This window comes from Scyliorhinus canicula, chromosome 11 (genome assembly GCF_902713615.1).
Source record: "Scyliorhinus canicula chromosome 11, sScyCan1.1, whole genome shotgun sequence".
Taxonomy (NCBI): Eukaryota; Metazoa; Chordata; class Chondrichthyes; order Carcharhiniformes; family Scyliorhinidae; genus Scyliorhinus; species Scyliorhinus canicula.
Window position 1 is genome coordinate 67,792,528 of NC_052156.1, and position 17,814 is coordinate 67,810,341.

At 43.7% G+C, this 17,814-nt stretch overlaps 1 protein-coding gene across 11 annotated transcripts in view; it reads right to left on the reverse strand.

Moving 5' to 3' along the window:
- chl1b (cell adhesion molecule L1-like b) overlaps nucleotides 1-17,814 on the reverse strand; it is a 1,165,941-nt gene that overhangs the window by 507,192 nt on the left and 640,935 nt on the right. For all 11 annotated transcript variants that reach the window (XM_038810694.1, XM_038810698.1, XM_038810699.1 and 8 more), the window contains 2 exons: nucleotides 16,624-16,735; nucleotides 16,307-16,473 (listed from right to left, as the gene is read on the reverse strand). In XM_038810694.1, the coding sequence (XP_038666622.1) occupies nucleotides 16,307-16,473; nucleotides 16,624-16,735 (279 nt within the window). The remainder of the gene's footprint in view (nucleotides 1-16,306; nucleotides 16,474-16,623; nucleotides 16,736-17,814) is intronic.

Here is a 17,814-nt window from a genome sequence, read left to right on the forward strand (position 1 = left end):
GCCGCAATTTCAGCATTGGGAGCTATTCTCCGCCTGATCGCATCCCCCGATTTCGGCATCGGCCAAAGGAGAATCCCGCCCGGGGTTTTCCATTTAAGACAGAGATGAGGGGGAATTTCTTCTTTGAGAGGACTCTCTTCTACAGATGGCAGTGGAGGTTGGTTATTGAATATGTTCATGGCTGAATTAGGCTGATTTTTGATCTACGCAAAGATGACTGAGGGGAGGGGGTGGCAAAAGTGGAGTTAAGGTCACAACCAGATTAGCCATGATCTTACTGAATGGTGGAGCACCTTTGATGGGCTGAATGGCCTATTCCTGCTCCTATGATTTAGCTTCTTGTAATGGTGCACATGCCATTTTATAATGCACGTTTGGGCACTAAGATTATGGGCGGGATATACCAGCTGTTCACGCCAGTGGAAAATTCTGGTCCCAGGCTGGCACATGGGTTTCCCAACGACGAGGGGTGCAGTCACTAAGAAATCCCATTGACAATGGCAGGGTCAGTAATTCTTGCTGGTGGGCCACCTCCACCGCCGAAAAGCATGTGGCGGGTTGGTCGATAAATCCTGCCCAATATATCTGTCAGATCGCTCAGGTGGTGTGAATCTAATTCTATTTTGAAAAAAGTTGATACATTACCACAACTCTATGTCTGGTCTCACTTAATATGATCAGAAATCTCACTTTTTAAACACTTCACTAGCTGGGTTTACAATCAAGTCAAGAATCATAATCATTAAAACATTGGCTGAGGCCAATAATTGCTTTGCAACGTGCAATTAACCTGCACTTGCTTGTGGTTGTGCAAGTACCATGGAGGCTTTGTGCTTCCTGCTAATTTAAATGACAGTGGTATGCAGCCCAGCATGAAGTCTGCTTGTTAAGAAACTGTATCACTCAGCAGGTTACCCATGTGTCTGAAGCCACCAGAACTTAAAAGTCAGCTGGCATCTCTGAGAGGTGCGATGAAGTTTGGCTGGAACAGCTGCTGTAATTGGTTCAAGAATTCCCTATTTTCTTGCAGTCCAAGATGGCCTATGATCAGATGCAGCAGTGGCTAGCCAGCAGGGACAGGTATTGCTGCATGTTCTTAGTGAAAAAGACAATCATCAAACATCCAGCCCAGTGGTGCGGTAGAAGTAAAAAGACAGTTCAGACCAGTATCCTTACCCATTTTACAGTTTTTTGCCTTCTGTGTAGCAGACAACAGTATATCTTACCTAACAATATGTTCCTACCCAATCCATCTTTTCATACCCTGCTTCCTCTCATCCCCTAATCTCTTGTGATTTACAAATTGCATATGGTGTAACCATGCTCCTCCACTGCTGCCTTCATAGTGACCCTATCCTTCTGCCTTTATCCTTTTAAATTTGCAAGAATTGTCACCTGGTCAAGAACTGGTGTAGGAGTCAGGAGTGCAAGAGGAACACCAAATAGACGAGAGGGAGTCATCCTTAATGTTTGGACTCCATGAAGTCTCATGGCATCAAGTCAAACATGGCCCATTCTTCCTCAACTTATTAATTAGAACTGCCCCATGTTTAACACTAATTGGAGAAAGCATTGAGAGTGGCAAGAGCAAATAAGTAGTCTGGGAAGGGACTTCAATGTCCATCACCAAGAATGGTTTAGTATCAGTACCAGTGACCTAGCTGACCATATCCTGAAGGACATATATGCCAGACTGGGCCTCCAGCATGTGATGATATGTCTGTCCATGACAGCATTGGTAGGAGTCACCAGGGCACAGTCCTTGCAGCAACAATATCCCACCTTCATATTGAGTACATTCTCCATCACAATGTGTGGCACCACCACCATGCTAAATAGAATAAATTCAGAAAAAGTCGAGCAACTCAAACTTGGCATTCACGAGGCATTGTGGACCATCAGCAGCAGGAAGATTATGTGCAACCACAGTCTGTAACCTCATGGCCTGGTATATCCCTCACTCTATCATTACCATCAAGCCAGGGGATCCAGCCGGATTCAATGAGGTGTGCAGGACATTATGCCAGAAGCAGCTTCAGGCACCTCAAAAAATGAGGAGCCAACCTTTTTAAAAATTCATTCAATGTAAGCGTTGCTGGCTAGGCCATCATTTATTCCCCATGGCGAAGTTACAACACACGTGAATACCAAACAGCCATGTGACCTCGTGACTAACAGATCAGATCAAAGCTTTGTGGTCCTGCCACATCCAGTCGTGCCCAGTGGTGGGCAATTAAACTACTAAGGGGAGGAGGTGGTTCCACAAGTTTCCCACCTTCAATGTTGGCAGAAACCAGCACATCACAGAAGATGGGATGGAAACATTCAAAATTATCTTTAGCCAGAAGTGCCACTTAGATATCCATCTCAGCCTCTTCCTGAAATCTCCAGCATCACTAACAAATTGATTAAATGTTACGTCAAGAAATGGCTGAAGGATCTAGCAAATGGTTTGGACCTTGCCAATATCTCAGGAACAGTACTGAATGCTTGTGCACCCCAAACCAATCTGTTCAATCCAGCTACAACACTGGAATCGACCTGACTTCACGAAAAAGTACCCAGGTATGTCCTGTGCATAAAAAGGCTGGACAAATCCAATCTGGCCAATTACCACCACACCAGTCGACTTGCAGTCATGAGCAAAGTGATGGAATGCTACCAACTGGCACTTAATCAGCAATAATCTATTCATCAATGCTCAATTTGTGTTCTGCCAGGACTACTTGGCTCCAGACCGCGTTCTAACCTTGGTCCAACCATGGGCAAGAGAGGTCAGTAGAATCCCTCCCTGTGACATCAAGGCACAATGTAACCGAGTGTGGCATCAAGGAGCCTGAGCAAATTGAAGTCAATGGGAATTGGTGGTGGGGGAGAGGAGATTCTGCACCTAGCATAGAGGAACATGGTTGTGGTTCTTGGAGGTCGGTCAGCTCAGCACCAGGGCATCGCCGCAGGAGTTCCTTAGGGTAGTTAATAAAAAAGATAGATGACACGAATTATTTCTTTAAAAGCTTAGTTCCGAAGAACACATGCCTTTATAATAGCTGGAGATGCTAGGTGCGTCACAAATGAGATCATGTTTTACAAAAACACATTTGTTATTGTTAGAAAAGTGTGGGAAAGAACACAAGCTGTCTCCACTTTTATCGCTCATCTCCTTGCGTCTGTGGGAATGTTTGAACTCCCAAAAGTTATTGAAACGTAACCAAATATATTTATTTTACTAATTCTCAGTATTAAGTTTCAATTGTTATACTGAAACTTAACATTAAGATTGCATTTATAGTTTTAGTATGGTTTTATTCATCTAGTCTCATTTTCCCTCAAATAGAATTTCAGAAAGTATGTGAAAAATTAAACTTCGATTACAGCTAGAACTCACTGAACACAAATTCCTGGTTATCATGATCACCATGGAGACAGAAAAAAGCTATTAAGAAAATTTACACTAAGGACAAAAGCAGATATGGGGAGATCCAAAGTCTGTGTCTGAACACAGAAATTACTGTACCAATGACTGGATGGATTTCCCAGCAGTTTCTGGGAATACCCTAGATGGTTCGAGTCGTTCGCATTCTCATAGAACCAAGGACCCTGAGGCAGGTGATGAGGCTTTTGTTTGTAGAAGGAACTTAAAATGGACATGCCTAGTGCCCAAAGTAGAGTAATGGTGAATACTTGCTGTTCGTAAATTGCTATTCAATATTCTAATATATTTAGTCTCACTTATGCTTCAATAAATTTGTAACAGTTAGTCAGCCTGAACCTTCCCAGTACTGGCAATGCTGTCTGTAAAGATTGTCCCGATGCCACTGCGCATCTTCAATCTCATTGCCAAAGAAATCCAGAGCACATCATCTCCCGAGGATCTCCATGGAAGTATAGTAGAGAAAGGGAGGATAGAAAAAATGTCCCTTTTTATGGCATTAGCTGCCATATTCAGGTAGGTATTTGAAGGTCGAATCATAGAATCCCTTCATGTAGAAGGAGGCCATTCAGCCCATCGAGTCCGTACCGACCCTCTGAAAGAGCACCCCTCCCAAGGCCACTCCCCCACCCTATCCCAATAAGCCCTGAACTTAACCTGTACATCTTTGGACACTAAGGGGCAATTGATCATGGTAAATCCACCTGACCTGCACATCTTTGGACTGTGGGAGGAAACCCAAGCAGACACGGGAGAAGGTGCAAACTCCACACTGACAGCCCTTTTAATGAATGTTAGTGAATGAATGAGTGAATTAATATGTGAGTGAATTAATGTATGGATGAGTGATAAATATTTGGGTGGGTGAAGGGTGGGGTGAAGGGTTGAGTGTATGAAGATGTGAGTGGGTAAGATGGATGATCAGGTCTGGTTGGGTTTTGGGTTGGGTAGTCAAGTCCAGTCTGAGGGATATTCTCGTCAGAGGGGGAAGTCAGGAAGGTGGGTGGATGGCGAAAGTGGTAGTCAGGTCGGTTGGGGTGGGGAAGGGGTCAGTTTGGAGTTATCCACAACTGGAAGTGTTGGACCAGGTTTTACCTGTTTAACATTTCCTGGGTAACTATCAAGGTAAGTCGAGTGGATCTGTCTCAAGTCTCTGGCTCTAGCTCAGAATCAGAGACATTTGGGTAGGGTCCCAGGCAGCAGAAAATTTAAACTTCCTGAGGAATTCTCGCTCAGGTCTGTGCGTCAAGACTTCCCAAGTGCATCTTTGGTAATATCGCCAGTCTCCTGCGAATTCGGGCCATGGAATCAGCTTTGAACCATTAAAAAGGCAGCCCTTAGATTGTCAAATTTGTGACAGGAAACCACAAGTGGTTCTGTCCCTGCACACTGTTTAAAATTAGTTTATATTGCCTCTTTTGCATTCTTCTCACTAAATTGAATCACTTCTGATTTCTTTGCTTTAAATTGTATCTTCATTGTGACTGTATGTTTTCCAGGCCTATGTTCTACCGAAGTCTATTACCACATTTCTGAGTTTTGTGTCATCTGCAGAATTGGAAATTATTCATAGGTCATAAAGAGCAATTACCCCAGTAATGCCTGCTGGGGAAAACTGCTGTATACTTCCCATCAATCTGAAAAATAATGGCCACCAGTACCCTCTGCTTTCTATCTCTCAGCCAATTTCATTTCCAGGCTGTCACTGCCCATTTAATCCATGGGCTTCAATTCTGCTAACAAGTCTACTATGCGGATATTTTACCAAAATACATTTTCAAATTCCATCAATCAGCTTCCCTTTCATCAATGCCTACACAGAGGGAAACATTTAGTCTCTTGGCTATTGGTGGGAAAGAAAGGGAAGTTGGTTGATGATGAATTTAATGGAACTGAGCCAAAAGTGCAAAAAGTCGGTCACATTAATTAATGAGTTGCGAGGAGAAACCTGAGAAAGATCAGGATTCAGGGATGGACTCAAAAAAGCTCTGGCTTTGAAGGGAAAGTGGGAAAGAGGCAGAGATAGTAAATAAATAGTAGCAATCTCAGTGATAAAGAAATCAGTGAGTGGTTTAATCTTGTTCCTGAATGCAAGAGTGAAGCAGAAAGAGCAGGGGACATCTGGAAGCAGTTACTGATTTTATTTAATTCTCTCACTGGATTGTGGGCTTCACTGGCTGGGCCAGAATTCATTGCCCATCCCTAAATACAGTTGAGAAGTGGGAGATTGGTTAGTTCAATTGGCTGGCTGGTTTGCGAAGCGGAACAACGGCAAGAGCGCGGGTTCAATTCCCGCACCAGCTGAGGTTATAAAAGAATGTCCAACCTTCTCAGTCTTGCCCTCGCCTGAGGTGTGGTGGTCCTCAGGTTAAATCACCACCAGTCAGATCTCACTCAAAAGGGGACAGGAGCTCTGGCGCTCAGGGACTACGGCGACTTTCAATTTTCAGTTGAGAAACTGGTAGTGAGCTGTCTTCTTGAACCGCTGCAGTTCATGTGGTGAAGGAACACCCATAGTGCTGTTGGGAAAGGAGTGTATCTTGTATAAGGGGCACACTACTGCTACTGCGCATCTTGGCTGGAGAATCTGAATGTTGAAGGTGGTAGATAGGGTGCCTATCAATTGGACTGTTTTGGATGGTATTGGCCTTTTTCAGTGTTGTTGGAGCTGCACTCAACTAAGCAAGTGGAGAGTATCTGTCACACTCCTGACTATAAAGAGCGAGACATCAGTGAGGTCATCAGGGCATAAAGAGCAAGACTTCAGCGAGAACACTGGGACATAAAGAGCAAGACCTCAGTGAGGAGACCGGGGCATAAAGAGCAATAACTCAGTGAGGAGAGTGGGGCATAAAGAGCAAGACTTCAATAATGACAGTGGGACATATAGAGCGAGACCTGAGTGAGGACACCGGGGCATAAGCAGCCAGACCTCAGTGAGGAGGCCGGGGCTTAAAGAGCGAGACTTCAGTGCTGACAGTGGGAAATAAAGAGCAAGACCTCAGTGAGGATACCGGGGCATAATGAGCGAGACCTCAGTGAGGAAAGTGGGGCATAAAGAACGAGACCTCAGTGAAGACAGTGGGACATTTAGAGCAAAACCTCTGAGGTGAGTGGGCATAAAGAGCAGGAATTCAATGAGGCGAATGGGCATAAAGGACGAGACTTCAGTGAGGAGAGCGGTGTATAAAGAGCGAGACTTCAGTGAAGTGAGCGGGGGATAGAGAGCGAGACCTCAGTAAGGAGAGTGGGCATAAAGAGCGAGAACTCAGTGAGGAGAGTCAGCATAAAGAACGAGACCACAGTGAGGAGAGTGGGGCATAAAGAGCGAGACCTCAGTGAGGAGAGTATGGCAGAAAGAGTGACTTCAGTGAGGACAGTGTGGCAGAAAGAATGAGATTTCAGTGAGAACACTGGGGTATAAAGAGCGAGACTTTTTTGTTATTTGTTATTTACAGCACAGGAGGCCATTCGGCCCATCATGTCTGCACAGCTCCCAAAAGAGCAACCTAGCAAATCCCATTCCCCAGCCCCATCTCCATAGCCCTCTTAATCAATCACTTTCAAATATATAATCCAGCTCTTTTATGAAACCTCCTATGGAATCCTAATCCGCCACTCTCCCAGGCAGCACATTCCAAACACCAACAACTCTCTGAGTAAAGAAGTTTCTCCTCATCTCACTCCTCACTCTCTTGCTGACCATCTTGAATTTGTGACCCCCTAGTCACTGACATACCAATTGGTAGGAATAAAATATCCTTCTTCCCCCTGTCAAAATTGTTCAGAATTTTGTACACCTCAATAACGTTGCCTCGTAGTCCTCCCTGCTCCATGGAGAACAAGCCCAATATCATCAATCTTTCCTTGTATCTAAAATTCCTCATTCCTGGTATCATTCTAGTAAATCTCCTCTGCACTCTCTCCATGGCGTTAACATCCTTCCTGAAATAAGATGCCCAGAACTGAACACAATACTCCAACTGTGGTCTGACCAATCATTTGTAGAAGTGTAGTATCACTTCCTTGGTTTTATACTCTTATGCCTCTATTTATAAACCCAAGGATGCTATAAGCCCTCTTAATAACTGTTTCAACTTGCCTGTCCACCTTCATAGAATTATGCACTTGAACCCCAAGGTCCCTCTGCTCCTGTACTCCCCTCAAAGTTGTACCATTGAGCCTATATTTTCTCCCCATGTTTCTTCTACCAAAATGAATTACTTCACATTTCGCTGCATTGAACTTCATCTGCTCGGTGTTTGCCCATTTGCCCAACTTGTCAATGCCCCTCGTCACTCAGCATCATTCTCACAATTCACTATTGTCCCTAGCTGAGTATAATCTGCAAATTTAGAGATTTTGCCTTCCACACCCACTTCTAAATCATTTATATAAATCACAAAAAGCAGAGGCCCCAACACTGAGTCCTGGGGAACACCACTTTCAACTCATCTCCAGTCTGAGAAATGCCACCTGTGCCTGCCGTCTGTTTCCTATCTCTTAGCCAACTTCTAATCTATGATGCCAAGGGCCCATCAATCCCAAACATTTTTAATTTGCTAACCAACCTGCCATGTGGCACTATTAAATGTCTTCTGAAAGTCTAAATATACATTTATGGCACTACCTTCATACACTACCTGTGTCACCTCGTCAGAGAACTCAATTAAATTTGTCAGACATGACCTGCCCTTGACAAAGCCACATTGACTGTATAGTATTAACTTATTTTTCTCTCAGTGTATATTTATCTCATCCCGTATTATGGCCTGCATCAGTTTTCCCATTATTGCTGTCAAGCTGACATGCTGTAGTTTCCTGGGTTATCCTTTGCCTCTTTTTTAAACAACTGCATCACATTTGCAATCCTCCAGTCCCAGGGATTAATCATGTGTTCAGAGAGGCCTCGAAAATTTCTGACAATGGCTCTGTAATATGCTCCCTTATCTCTCTCAGCAAATCTAGGATGCATCCCATCCGGGTCTAGCGACTTCTCTGCCTGGAGTGCTGCCAGCCTTTTTAACATCTTTTCTTTATCACTATACTCTTCAGTTGCTCAACATCCACATTTTCAACTGGGCCATTGTCACCATTTTCTAATTTGGTAAAGACAGAAGCAAAGTACTCATTTAGTACCACTGCCACACTGTCCGCTTCAGTGAGCAGTTTACCCAGCTCATACCTTATGGGCCTTATAACCCTATCCTTCACTAATTTTTTACTATGATTATGCTTGAAGAACATTTTGCTATTTGTTTTAGTACAGCCTGCCATCGTTTCCTCCTTTATTCCAGCCTTATCCTCTCTCCTGCATTTGAGTTACTCGTCCTGATTTCTATTGCTATTATTATTCCAGCATGCATTATATGCCTCTTTTTTCTTCCTTATTTTATCATCAATATCTTTAGTGATCCAGGGTACTCTAGCTTTGGACTCCCCGGGCTGGATTCTCCGCCCCGCCGCACCACATTTCTGCCCCGACCCGCCGGTGGGATTCTCTGTTACGCTGGCTCATCAATGGAATTTCCCATTGTGGGGCAGCCCCACACCGTTGGGAAACCCCTGGACATTGGCGGAGAATCCCGACCCCTGTATTTATTTCTTATGGGTATGTACATAGCTTGCACCCTATTTATCTCTCCTTTGAGAACTCCCATTTTCCATCCACTGCTTATCCATCAAAATGCATTTCCAATCAACCTGCTCCAGTTCAACTTTTAGACCCCTAAAATGTTCTCTTTTCCAGTCTGGGATCTTAATCCATGCCTGATTTTTATCCTTTTCCAATCTAATATTGAATCGTATGATATTATGATCGCTACTTCCCCATTCTGACGTTCTCCACCTGTCCTGCCTCATTTCCTAGGACCAGATCCAGCACAGCTTGCTCCTGAGTAGAACAGGAAATGGCTGTTGTAGAAAGTTCTCCTGCACATACTGCAGAAATTTCTCCCCTTCCGTGCCTCTACCCATTTCCCAGGCTACCTTAGGGTAATTGAAATTCCCAACTATCACATTTCTACTTGCCCTGCAGGTTTCCATAATTTGCCTCCAAATGCTCTCTTCCACTTCCTCCCCATGATTTGCAAGTCTATAGTAAATACCACACAAGGTCACCGCTCTCTTCCTGCTTCTCACCTCCAACCATAGAGATTCTAAGTCAAGAACAACATCTCATTCAAGAGCTGCGATAATATCTTTAACCAAGGCTGCTACACCTCCTCCCTTTTTACCCACCCTTATAACCTGGGATGTTAAATATCCAGTCCTGTTCTGGCTTGAGCCATATTTCTGTCAATGCTACTATGTCATATGTGTCTCGAGCAATTTCAGCTTCCAGTTCCCCAATTTTGTTCCCTATACTCCTTGCGGTTACATACAGACAATTTAACCCTTATCTCTTTCTTGCCCTTTGGGAGGCCACCATTTCTTTGTTCACTGTCAACACTCAAGCTTTCTCTCACTTCCTTTTCCCTATCCCCATCTTCTCTCGTTTTCCCTCACTGGTACTTCTAAAACTCGGCCCATTAGTCGACCTACCACACTGCCGTACAAGTTTAAATTCACCCCCACTACACTATTTACTCTCTCCGCAAGGAGATTGGTTCCATTTCGGCTCAGATGAAGCCCATCTCTTCTGAACAGCTTTCTACGTTCCCAGAACTGATCCCAATGACGCAAAAAACGAAACCCCTCCCATCTACACCATCCCTCAAGCCACACATTTACCTCCCTGATCTGAGTTTGCCTAAATGGTGAAGCTCGTGGCATTGGTAGTATTTATGAGATTACTACCCTGGAGGTCCTACATTTCATCCTACTCCCTAACTCCTGAAACTGGTCCCTCCCTATGTTATTGATTCTCATGTGAATGACAACCTCTGGTTGTTCACCCTCCCTTTTCAGAAGCCGATTCATTATGTCCCGAACCCTTGCATCGGGAGGCAACAGACCACACAGGACACTCACTCTCAACTGAAAACTAGACTGTCTGTCCCTTGAACTATTAAGTCACCCACTACTACCACCTTTCTAATTTGCCGACCAGCCTCCTTCTCTTTTCATAGGTATCTTTTGTGAGGGCCATGAAAAATCCAGCATGAGTTTGTAGAGTCAAACAGAAAGTAACTTTATTTACAACGATATATACATAGCAGCAGTAGGTCACCACTGCTTCTTTCACTAGCTGATGCCACCCTGGCCAGCTCTATTTATACAGGTGCAACTACTAATGCTTTCCCAGACCCCCTCATTGCGGGAGCTCATACTCCCCAAAAGTTATGGGATAACCAATAGTTCGCAGCCAATAGGATTCAGGCAGGCTATAACAGCATCTAAAATTTCATACCTGTTAGACAGCTCCAAGGAGTCCTGGGTTTCCTGAACCTGCTGGGTCCAGGGCTTAAATGAGTCGGTGCAGACTTGATGGGCCGAATGGCCTCCTTTTGCACTGTATGTTCTATGTCTTCTGCCTGTAGCTGAGAAACTTCTCCCAGAGTCTCAATGCAGATTCTGCCCACTAAGGGGCACAATGCGCATGATCGTCACCACGTGGCAACTATAAGAGAAATGCAGAGAACAGCACCAACCCTTGTACATGGCTTTCTTTGACCTCACAAAGGTCTTCAACATTGTCAACCTTGAGGGACTTTGGAGCATCCTACTCCGTTTCAGCCTCCACCTGCTTTATGTTGACATGCAAGTCATGGTCTTGTCCAATGGACTCATTACAGACCCAATTCACATTCAAAAAAGGGACCAAGCAAGGCTGTGTCATCACACTGACACTGTTTTTTATCTTCTTTGCTGCAATGATCCATCTCACCCTCAACAAGCTCACTGCTGGAGTATAGCTAAACTATATTACAAATGGTAATTTGTTCAACATCTGCCATCTGCAGGACAGATCACAGGTCATCCCATCCTCTGTCATTGAACTACAGTATGCAGGCTTGCATCTGCATATACCCGGAGGCTGAGCTCTAAGCCATCATTAACAGCTTCACTGAGGTGTACTAGAGCATGGGCCTTACACTAAACATCTGAAAGATAATAGACCTCTGCCAACCTCCCTCTGCCACACAGCACTGCCCCCAATTATAAAAATCCACGACAAGGTCCTCAACAAAGTGAACCACTTTTCACACCTTGGGTGCTCACTATCAACAATAGCAGACATTGATCATGAGGTTCATCCCCGCCTTTAGTATTCCAGCACAGCCTTCGTTCACCTAAGAAAGAGAGAGTGTTTGAAGACCAGAACCTCACACTCGCCACCAGGATCATGTTCTAGATAACAGTAGTGATACCCACCCTCCTATATGGCTCAGAGACATAGACTGTGCACAGCAGGCACCTCAAAACCCTGGGGATGTACTACCAGCATGGCCTCCGCAGGATCTTGCAAATTAATTGGCAGGATAGGTGCATCAACGTCAGTGTTCTCGCTCAGGCCAACATCTCCAGTATCAAAGCGTTGACCATGCTCGATTAGCTCTGCTGGGTGGGCCAGATCATCCACATGCCTAACACAAGACTCTGCAACAAGCACTCTGCTCTGAGCTTCGACAGGGCAAGTGAGACCCAGGAGTGCAGGGGAAATGCTACCAACACCTGGGGATCCCTGACCGAGGACTGCCCGAAGTGGAGAAAAAGCATCCATGAAGGAGCTGAGCATCTCACGTTTAATCGACGAGAGCAAGTGGAGAAAATACTTCTTCACATAAGTGGTTCGGGTCTGGAATGCACAGTCTAGAAGTGAGGTGGAGGCAGGGTCAATTAAGGCATTCAAGTGGACATTAGATGACTACCTGAATAGAAACTAGGTAATATGCAAGGGTATGGGGAAGACAGGGGCACTAAGTAATGATGCTCATTTGGAGAGCTGGTGCAAACATGATGGGGCCAAATGGCCTCCTTCTACATTGTAACAAATCTGTGATGACATGCCAATCTTCGACAACGAAAGGAGTGCGTGGCAACCCAGCCACCCCATCCATTACTCCTCCAACCACCATCTGCCTCACGCGACAAAGATTGTAGCTTGTGCATTAAACTCCTTTGTCATCTGAGAATGAATTCTTAGTGTGGAAGCAAGTCATTCTTGACTCCAAGGGACTGCCTAAGAAGAAGGAGAAGACCGGTGTATTGTAGATGGTGGACAGGCTTTGGAGAGTCAGGAGGTGAGTTACTCACTGCTGAATTTCCAGCCTCTGATCTGCTCTTTGCATGGCTGGTCCAATTCAATTTCTGGTCAATGGTAACCCCCCGATTTTTGATGCTGGATAATTCAGTAATGGCAATGCTATTGATATCAAGGGGAGATGGTTAGATTCCTTCTTGTTGGAGATGGTCATTGCCTGGCAGTTGTATGGTGTGAATATTAGTTGTCACTTATCAGCCCAAACTTGGATATTGTCTAGGTCTTGCTGCATTTGGATATGGACTGCATCAGTATTTGAGGAGTCCTGAACGGTGCTGAAAATTGTGCAGTCATCAGCGAATATCCCCACTTCTTGATGGAGGGAAGGTGAATGATGAAGCAACTGACAATGGTTGGTCTTTCAACACTTCCCTGAAGAAAACCTGCAGCAATGATCTGGAACTGAGATACTTGACCGCCAACAACCACAACCATCTTCCTTTGTGCTAGCTATGACTCCAGGCAGTGCAGTGTTCCCCCCGTTTCCCATTTACTCCAATTTTGCTGGGTCTCCTTGATGCCACATTCTGTCAAATGCTGTCCTGATGTCAAGGGCAGTCACTCTCCCCTCATCTCTTTAAACAGGATTGGCAACAAAATCTTGTTTGATATAATACATTTAGTAAGGAGCTGGAAAGGAAGACCATAAGACCATAAGACATAGGAGTGGAAGTAGGGCCATTCGGCACTCCACCATTCAATCATGGTTGATTTCAACTCCATTTACCCGCTCTCTCACCATAGCCCTTAATTCCTCGAGAAATCAAGAATTTATCAATTTCTGTCTTAAAGACACTCAATGTCCCGGCCTCCACTGCCCTCTGTGGCAATGAATTCCACAGACCTACCACTCTCTGGCTGAAGAAGTTTCTCCTCATCTCTGTTCTAAAGTGACTCCCTTTTATTCTAAGGCTGTGCCCCCGCGTCGTAGTCTCCCCTGGTAATGGAAACAACTTCCCTACGTCCATCCTATCCAAGCCATTCATTATCTTGTACATTTCTATTAGATCTTCCCTCAACCTCCTAAACTCCAATGAATATAATCCCACGATCCTCAGACGTTCATCGTATGTTAGGCCTACCATTCCTGGGATCATCCGTGTGAATCTCCACTGGACCCGCTCCAGTGCCAGTATGTCCTTCCTGAGGTATGGGGCCCAAAATTGCTCACAGTATTCTAAATGGGGCCTAACTAATGCTTTATAAAGCCTCAGAAGTACATCCCTGCTTTTATATTCCAAGCCATTTGAGATAAATGACAACATTACATTTGCTTTCTTAATTACGGACTCAACCTGCAAGTTTACCTTTAGAGAATCCTGGACTAGGACTCCCAAGTCCCTTTGCACTTTAGCATTATGAATTTTGTCACCGTTTAGAAAATAGTCCATGCCTCTATTCTTTTTTCCAAAGTGCAAGACCTCGCACTTGCCCACGTTGAATTTCATCAGCCACTTCTTGGACCATTCTCCTAAACTGTCTAAATCTTTCTGCAGCCTCCCCACCTCCTCAATACTACCTGCCCCTCCACCTATCTTTGTATCATCGGCAAACTTGGCCAGAATGCCCCCAGTCCCGTCTTCTAGATCGTTAATATATAAAGAGAACAGCTGTGGCCCCAACACTGAACCCTGCGGGACACCACTTGTCACCGGTTGCCATTCCGAAAAAGAACCTTTTATCCCAACTCTCTGCCTTCTGTCTGACAGCCAATCGTCAATCCATGTTAGTACCTTGCCTCGAATACCATGGGCCCTTATTTTACTCAGGAGTCTCCAGTGAGGCACCTTGTCAAAGGCCTTTTGGAAGGGAGGTAAAGTTTTTAAAATTAATTTACGGGATGTAAGCATCATTGTCAAGGCTAGCATTTATTGTTCATCCTTAGTTGTTCTTCAGAAACTAGTAGTGAGCTGCCTTTTTGAACCACTGCAGTCCTTGAGGTGCAGGCACACCCACAGTGCTGTTGGGGAGCAAATTCCAGGATTTTGACCAGCGACTGTGAAGGAACACATTTCCAAGTCAGGGTGGTGAGTGACTTGGAGGGGAACCTGCAGGTGGTGGAGTTCCCAGGTATGTGCTGCTCTTGTCCTTCTAGGTGGTAGTGGTCATGAGTGTGGGAGGTACTGCCAAAGGAACCTTGGTGAGTTCCTGCAGCATAACTTGTATGTGGTACACACAGCTGCCAGTGTTCATCAGTGGCGGAGGGTTTTAATATTTATGGAAGGGGGAGCAATCAAGTTGGCTGCTCTGTCCTGGATGGTGCCGAGCTTCTCAAATGTTGTTAGTGCTGCACTCATCCAGGCAAGTGCAAAGTATTCCATCACACTCCTGACTTGTGCCTTTTAGATGGTGGACAGGCTTTGGGGGTCAGGAGGTAAGTTACTCGACGTGGGATTCCTAGCCTTTGACTTGCTCTTGCAACCACAAAATTACTATGGTTAGTCCAGTTCAATTTCTGGTCATTGGGGCCACCAGGATGTTGATAGTAGGTATGTCATTGAATGTCAAGGGCATTATCAGTTAAACATAATATAATGGTGATAGAGAAAAGGATAGGAGAAACAGTAAGATGGGTATGTAGAACTCAGAGATTAAATGATAACGAAGGATCCATCGCTCCAGCAGGCTCATACAGTTATGGAAGCAAATTGGAAAACAAATATGCAGGCAAAATTTTTAAGTCAGCAACAGACATGGAACAATAATCTTGGGAGATTTCAACCATCCCTAAAATAAACTGACAGGTACAAGTAGCGAAGGAGAAAGGGGGATCACGTTTTATGATGCGCTTTAAGGATTCCTTTCTCACTCATTGTATAAAAAGTCCAAGAAGAAAAGTTTAATTGTTGGATTTTGTCCTGATGAATGAACCAGAACAGATTGGAGAACAATAGGAAATCGTGTTGATAATAGTGATTATAAAGCAGATAACTATTTTGTGTACGAGAGTTAAATACTTATATTTACAGTAAAGTTTGACTATGAATGCAATCATACATGTTGTTTTCCCATTCAGTTTCAGAAAATATTACCAACACTGAATTTATGACAAAATGAATTGTACTTACAAGAAAGTATACGGGTATTTCAAATGTGTAAAAGTATACCAAACACCAGAGCAGACAAAGTCATTTTTTTTTCACCTATGCGAACAGTACCTGTTGCCATAGTTAATTTTGTGCTTGGCTTAATTAAAACATTACACAAGCAGGTTATAATTCATAGAATCACAGAAACACTAAAGTGCAGAAGGAGGCCATGCAGACCATCAAATCTGTGCTGACCCACTAAAAGAGTACCCTTCCTAGGCCCACAACCCCACCCTATCCCTGTATCCCGTAACCCCACCTAAAGTTTTGGACACTAATAGGCAATTTAGCATGGCCAATCCACCCAGCCCGCACATCTTTGGACTGTGGGAGGAAACCAGAGCACCTGAAGGAAACCCATGCAGACATGGGGAGAACGATTTAATTGATTATGATCAAGAGAACTGGTAAAGCATCAGAAGCAAAGTCTTAATTAATATCATTGGAACCAAGATCAATTCAAATAGTACCGTGATTAGATAAAAATCGTTCCACTGTTGTTTAAAATCGTTTTCAGGAATGGATTCACTCATATCATAGAATTGGAAATATATCACAACTATATAGACAAGATCGACTTACCCCTGACTTCTAACATACTGGTCGTAGTGCCATTGCCCAAAATATTAGTTGCCCAACAAGTATAGAATCCTCCATCTTCCCTCTGGACATCCTTTATTTCCAAAGTGCCATTGTTATGCACAAAATAATTCTGGCCTTCAAGTGCAGTTTCCATGTCTTCTTTTAACCTAGTGAAAAACATCAGAAATGATCATATTAACTTAGAGCGTATAAACTGTATAATGCAGCTGCATAAATTTTTCAGATTTATAATCTGTAATAGATTTTCAAGCAGAATTAACAGTATCTTTCTTATTTGCGAATAAGCACATTCTTACCAAAATACAGTGGGTGAAGGAGAGCCAAATACTTTACAATGGAGATGAGCTATTTTTCCTTCAACTGCAATGTACTTCTGATCTTCAGGGGTCAACATCATTGGTGCAAGATCTGTTGAATAACAGTAAAAATTAAAATATAAAACACTATGTATGGTTCTGTTTATTCCGTGGGCGCCAGGACTTAAAATGTTTGAGCCTTGATTTTACATCAATAATTCTGCTGACAATTGTTGTCACACCTATACTCCTTGGCACTCTGACAGGCCAAATGAGTATTATCTTCAAGAGTACAGCTCACATGCTGTTACACTTAAAATGTATGGTTAAAAGAATATCGAGATATGGTCTTAGAGGTTTGCAGATCAGTAGACAGGGAGAGGGGGAGGGGGTGGAATTGAAGTTACCATCAACCAATGACTTCATGGTTTTGTAAACTGGTGGCTCACTTGTCTGTGGAGTAAGAGCAATGTTTGGCAATGCAATGGAGTGGGACTGTTCAGCCGGTTTGCTAAACACAAACTTCATAGAATCACAAGAAGTTTGTTCCGCACTGTAACCAATAACTTTGTTGATGTACCATTTGTCAATGTACTCTGTCGATTATTCCTTTGTCTACTATGTACGTACTGTGTACGTTCCCTTGGTAAAACAAAAATACTTTTCACTGTACTTCATACTTGTGACAATAAATACCAATCAATCAATCAAATTTAAATCAATTCAACAAACTGACTTTAAACATACACTACCATCAAGGAAAGACAAATTCCTTTCTATCAAATTTTCTCAATGCTGCTTCATCCTTCCACCACAGATGTTTACAGTGACTGTTGTGAAGTGCCATTGAAACAACAGTTCAGCCTAATAGAAACTATAGTGCGCGTTTGTATATCAATCATTTAATAGGAGTTTGAGATAAATGGAGCTGGACGCTTCAACAGTTTCTCATTCCAAAAAAGGTTAAGCAGCAGTTTGACAGTTCAAGCGGGAGAGTTCCTACTGGAAGTTGAAAAACTCTAAACTACTCCTAATCACTGCAATGTTGACTGACAAGGATGTTAATGCTAGCAAACCACTGTTCAAGCCTGCCTTCTGTCTCCTTCCCGATTTTGTTTTGATGGTTTAGACCCACTGCACATTTTCAAGACAGCTCCCAGATTATTTAATAGCTGTGTTTGGTTGCTCCAA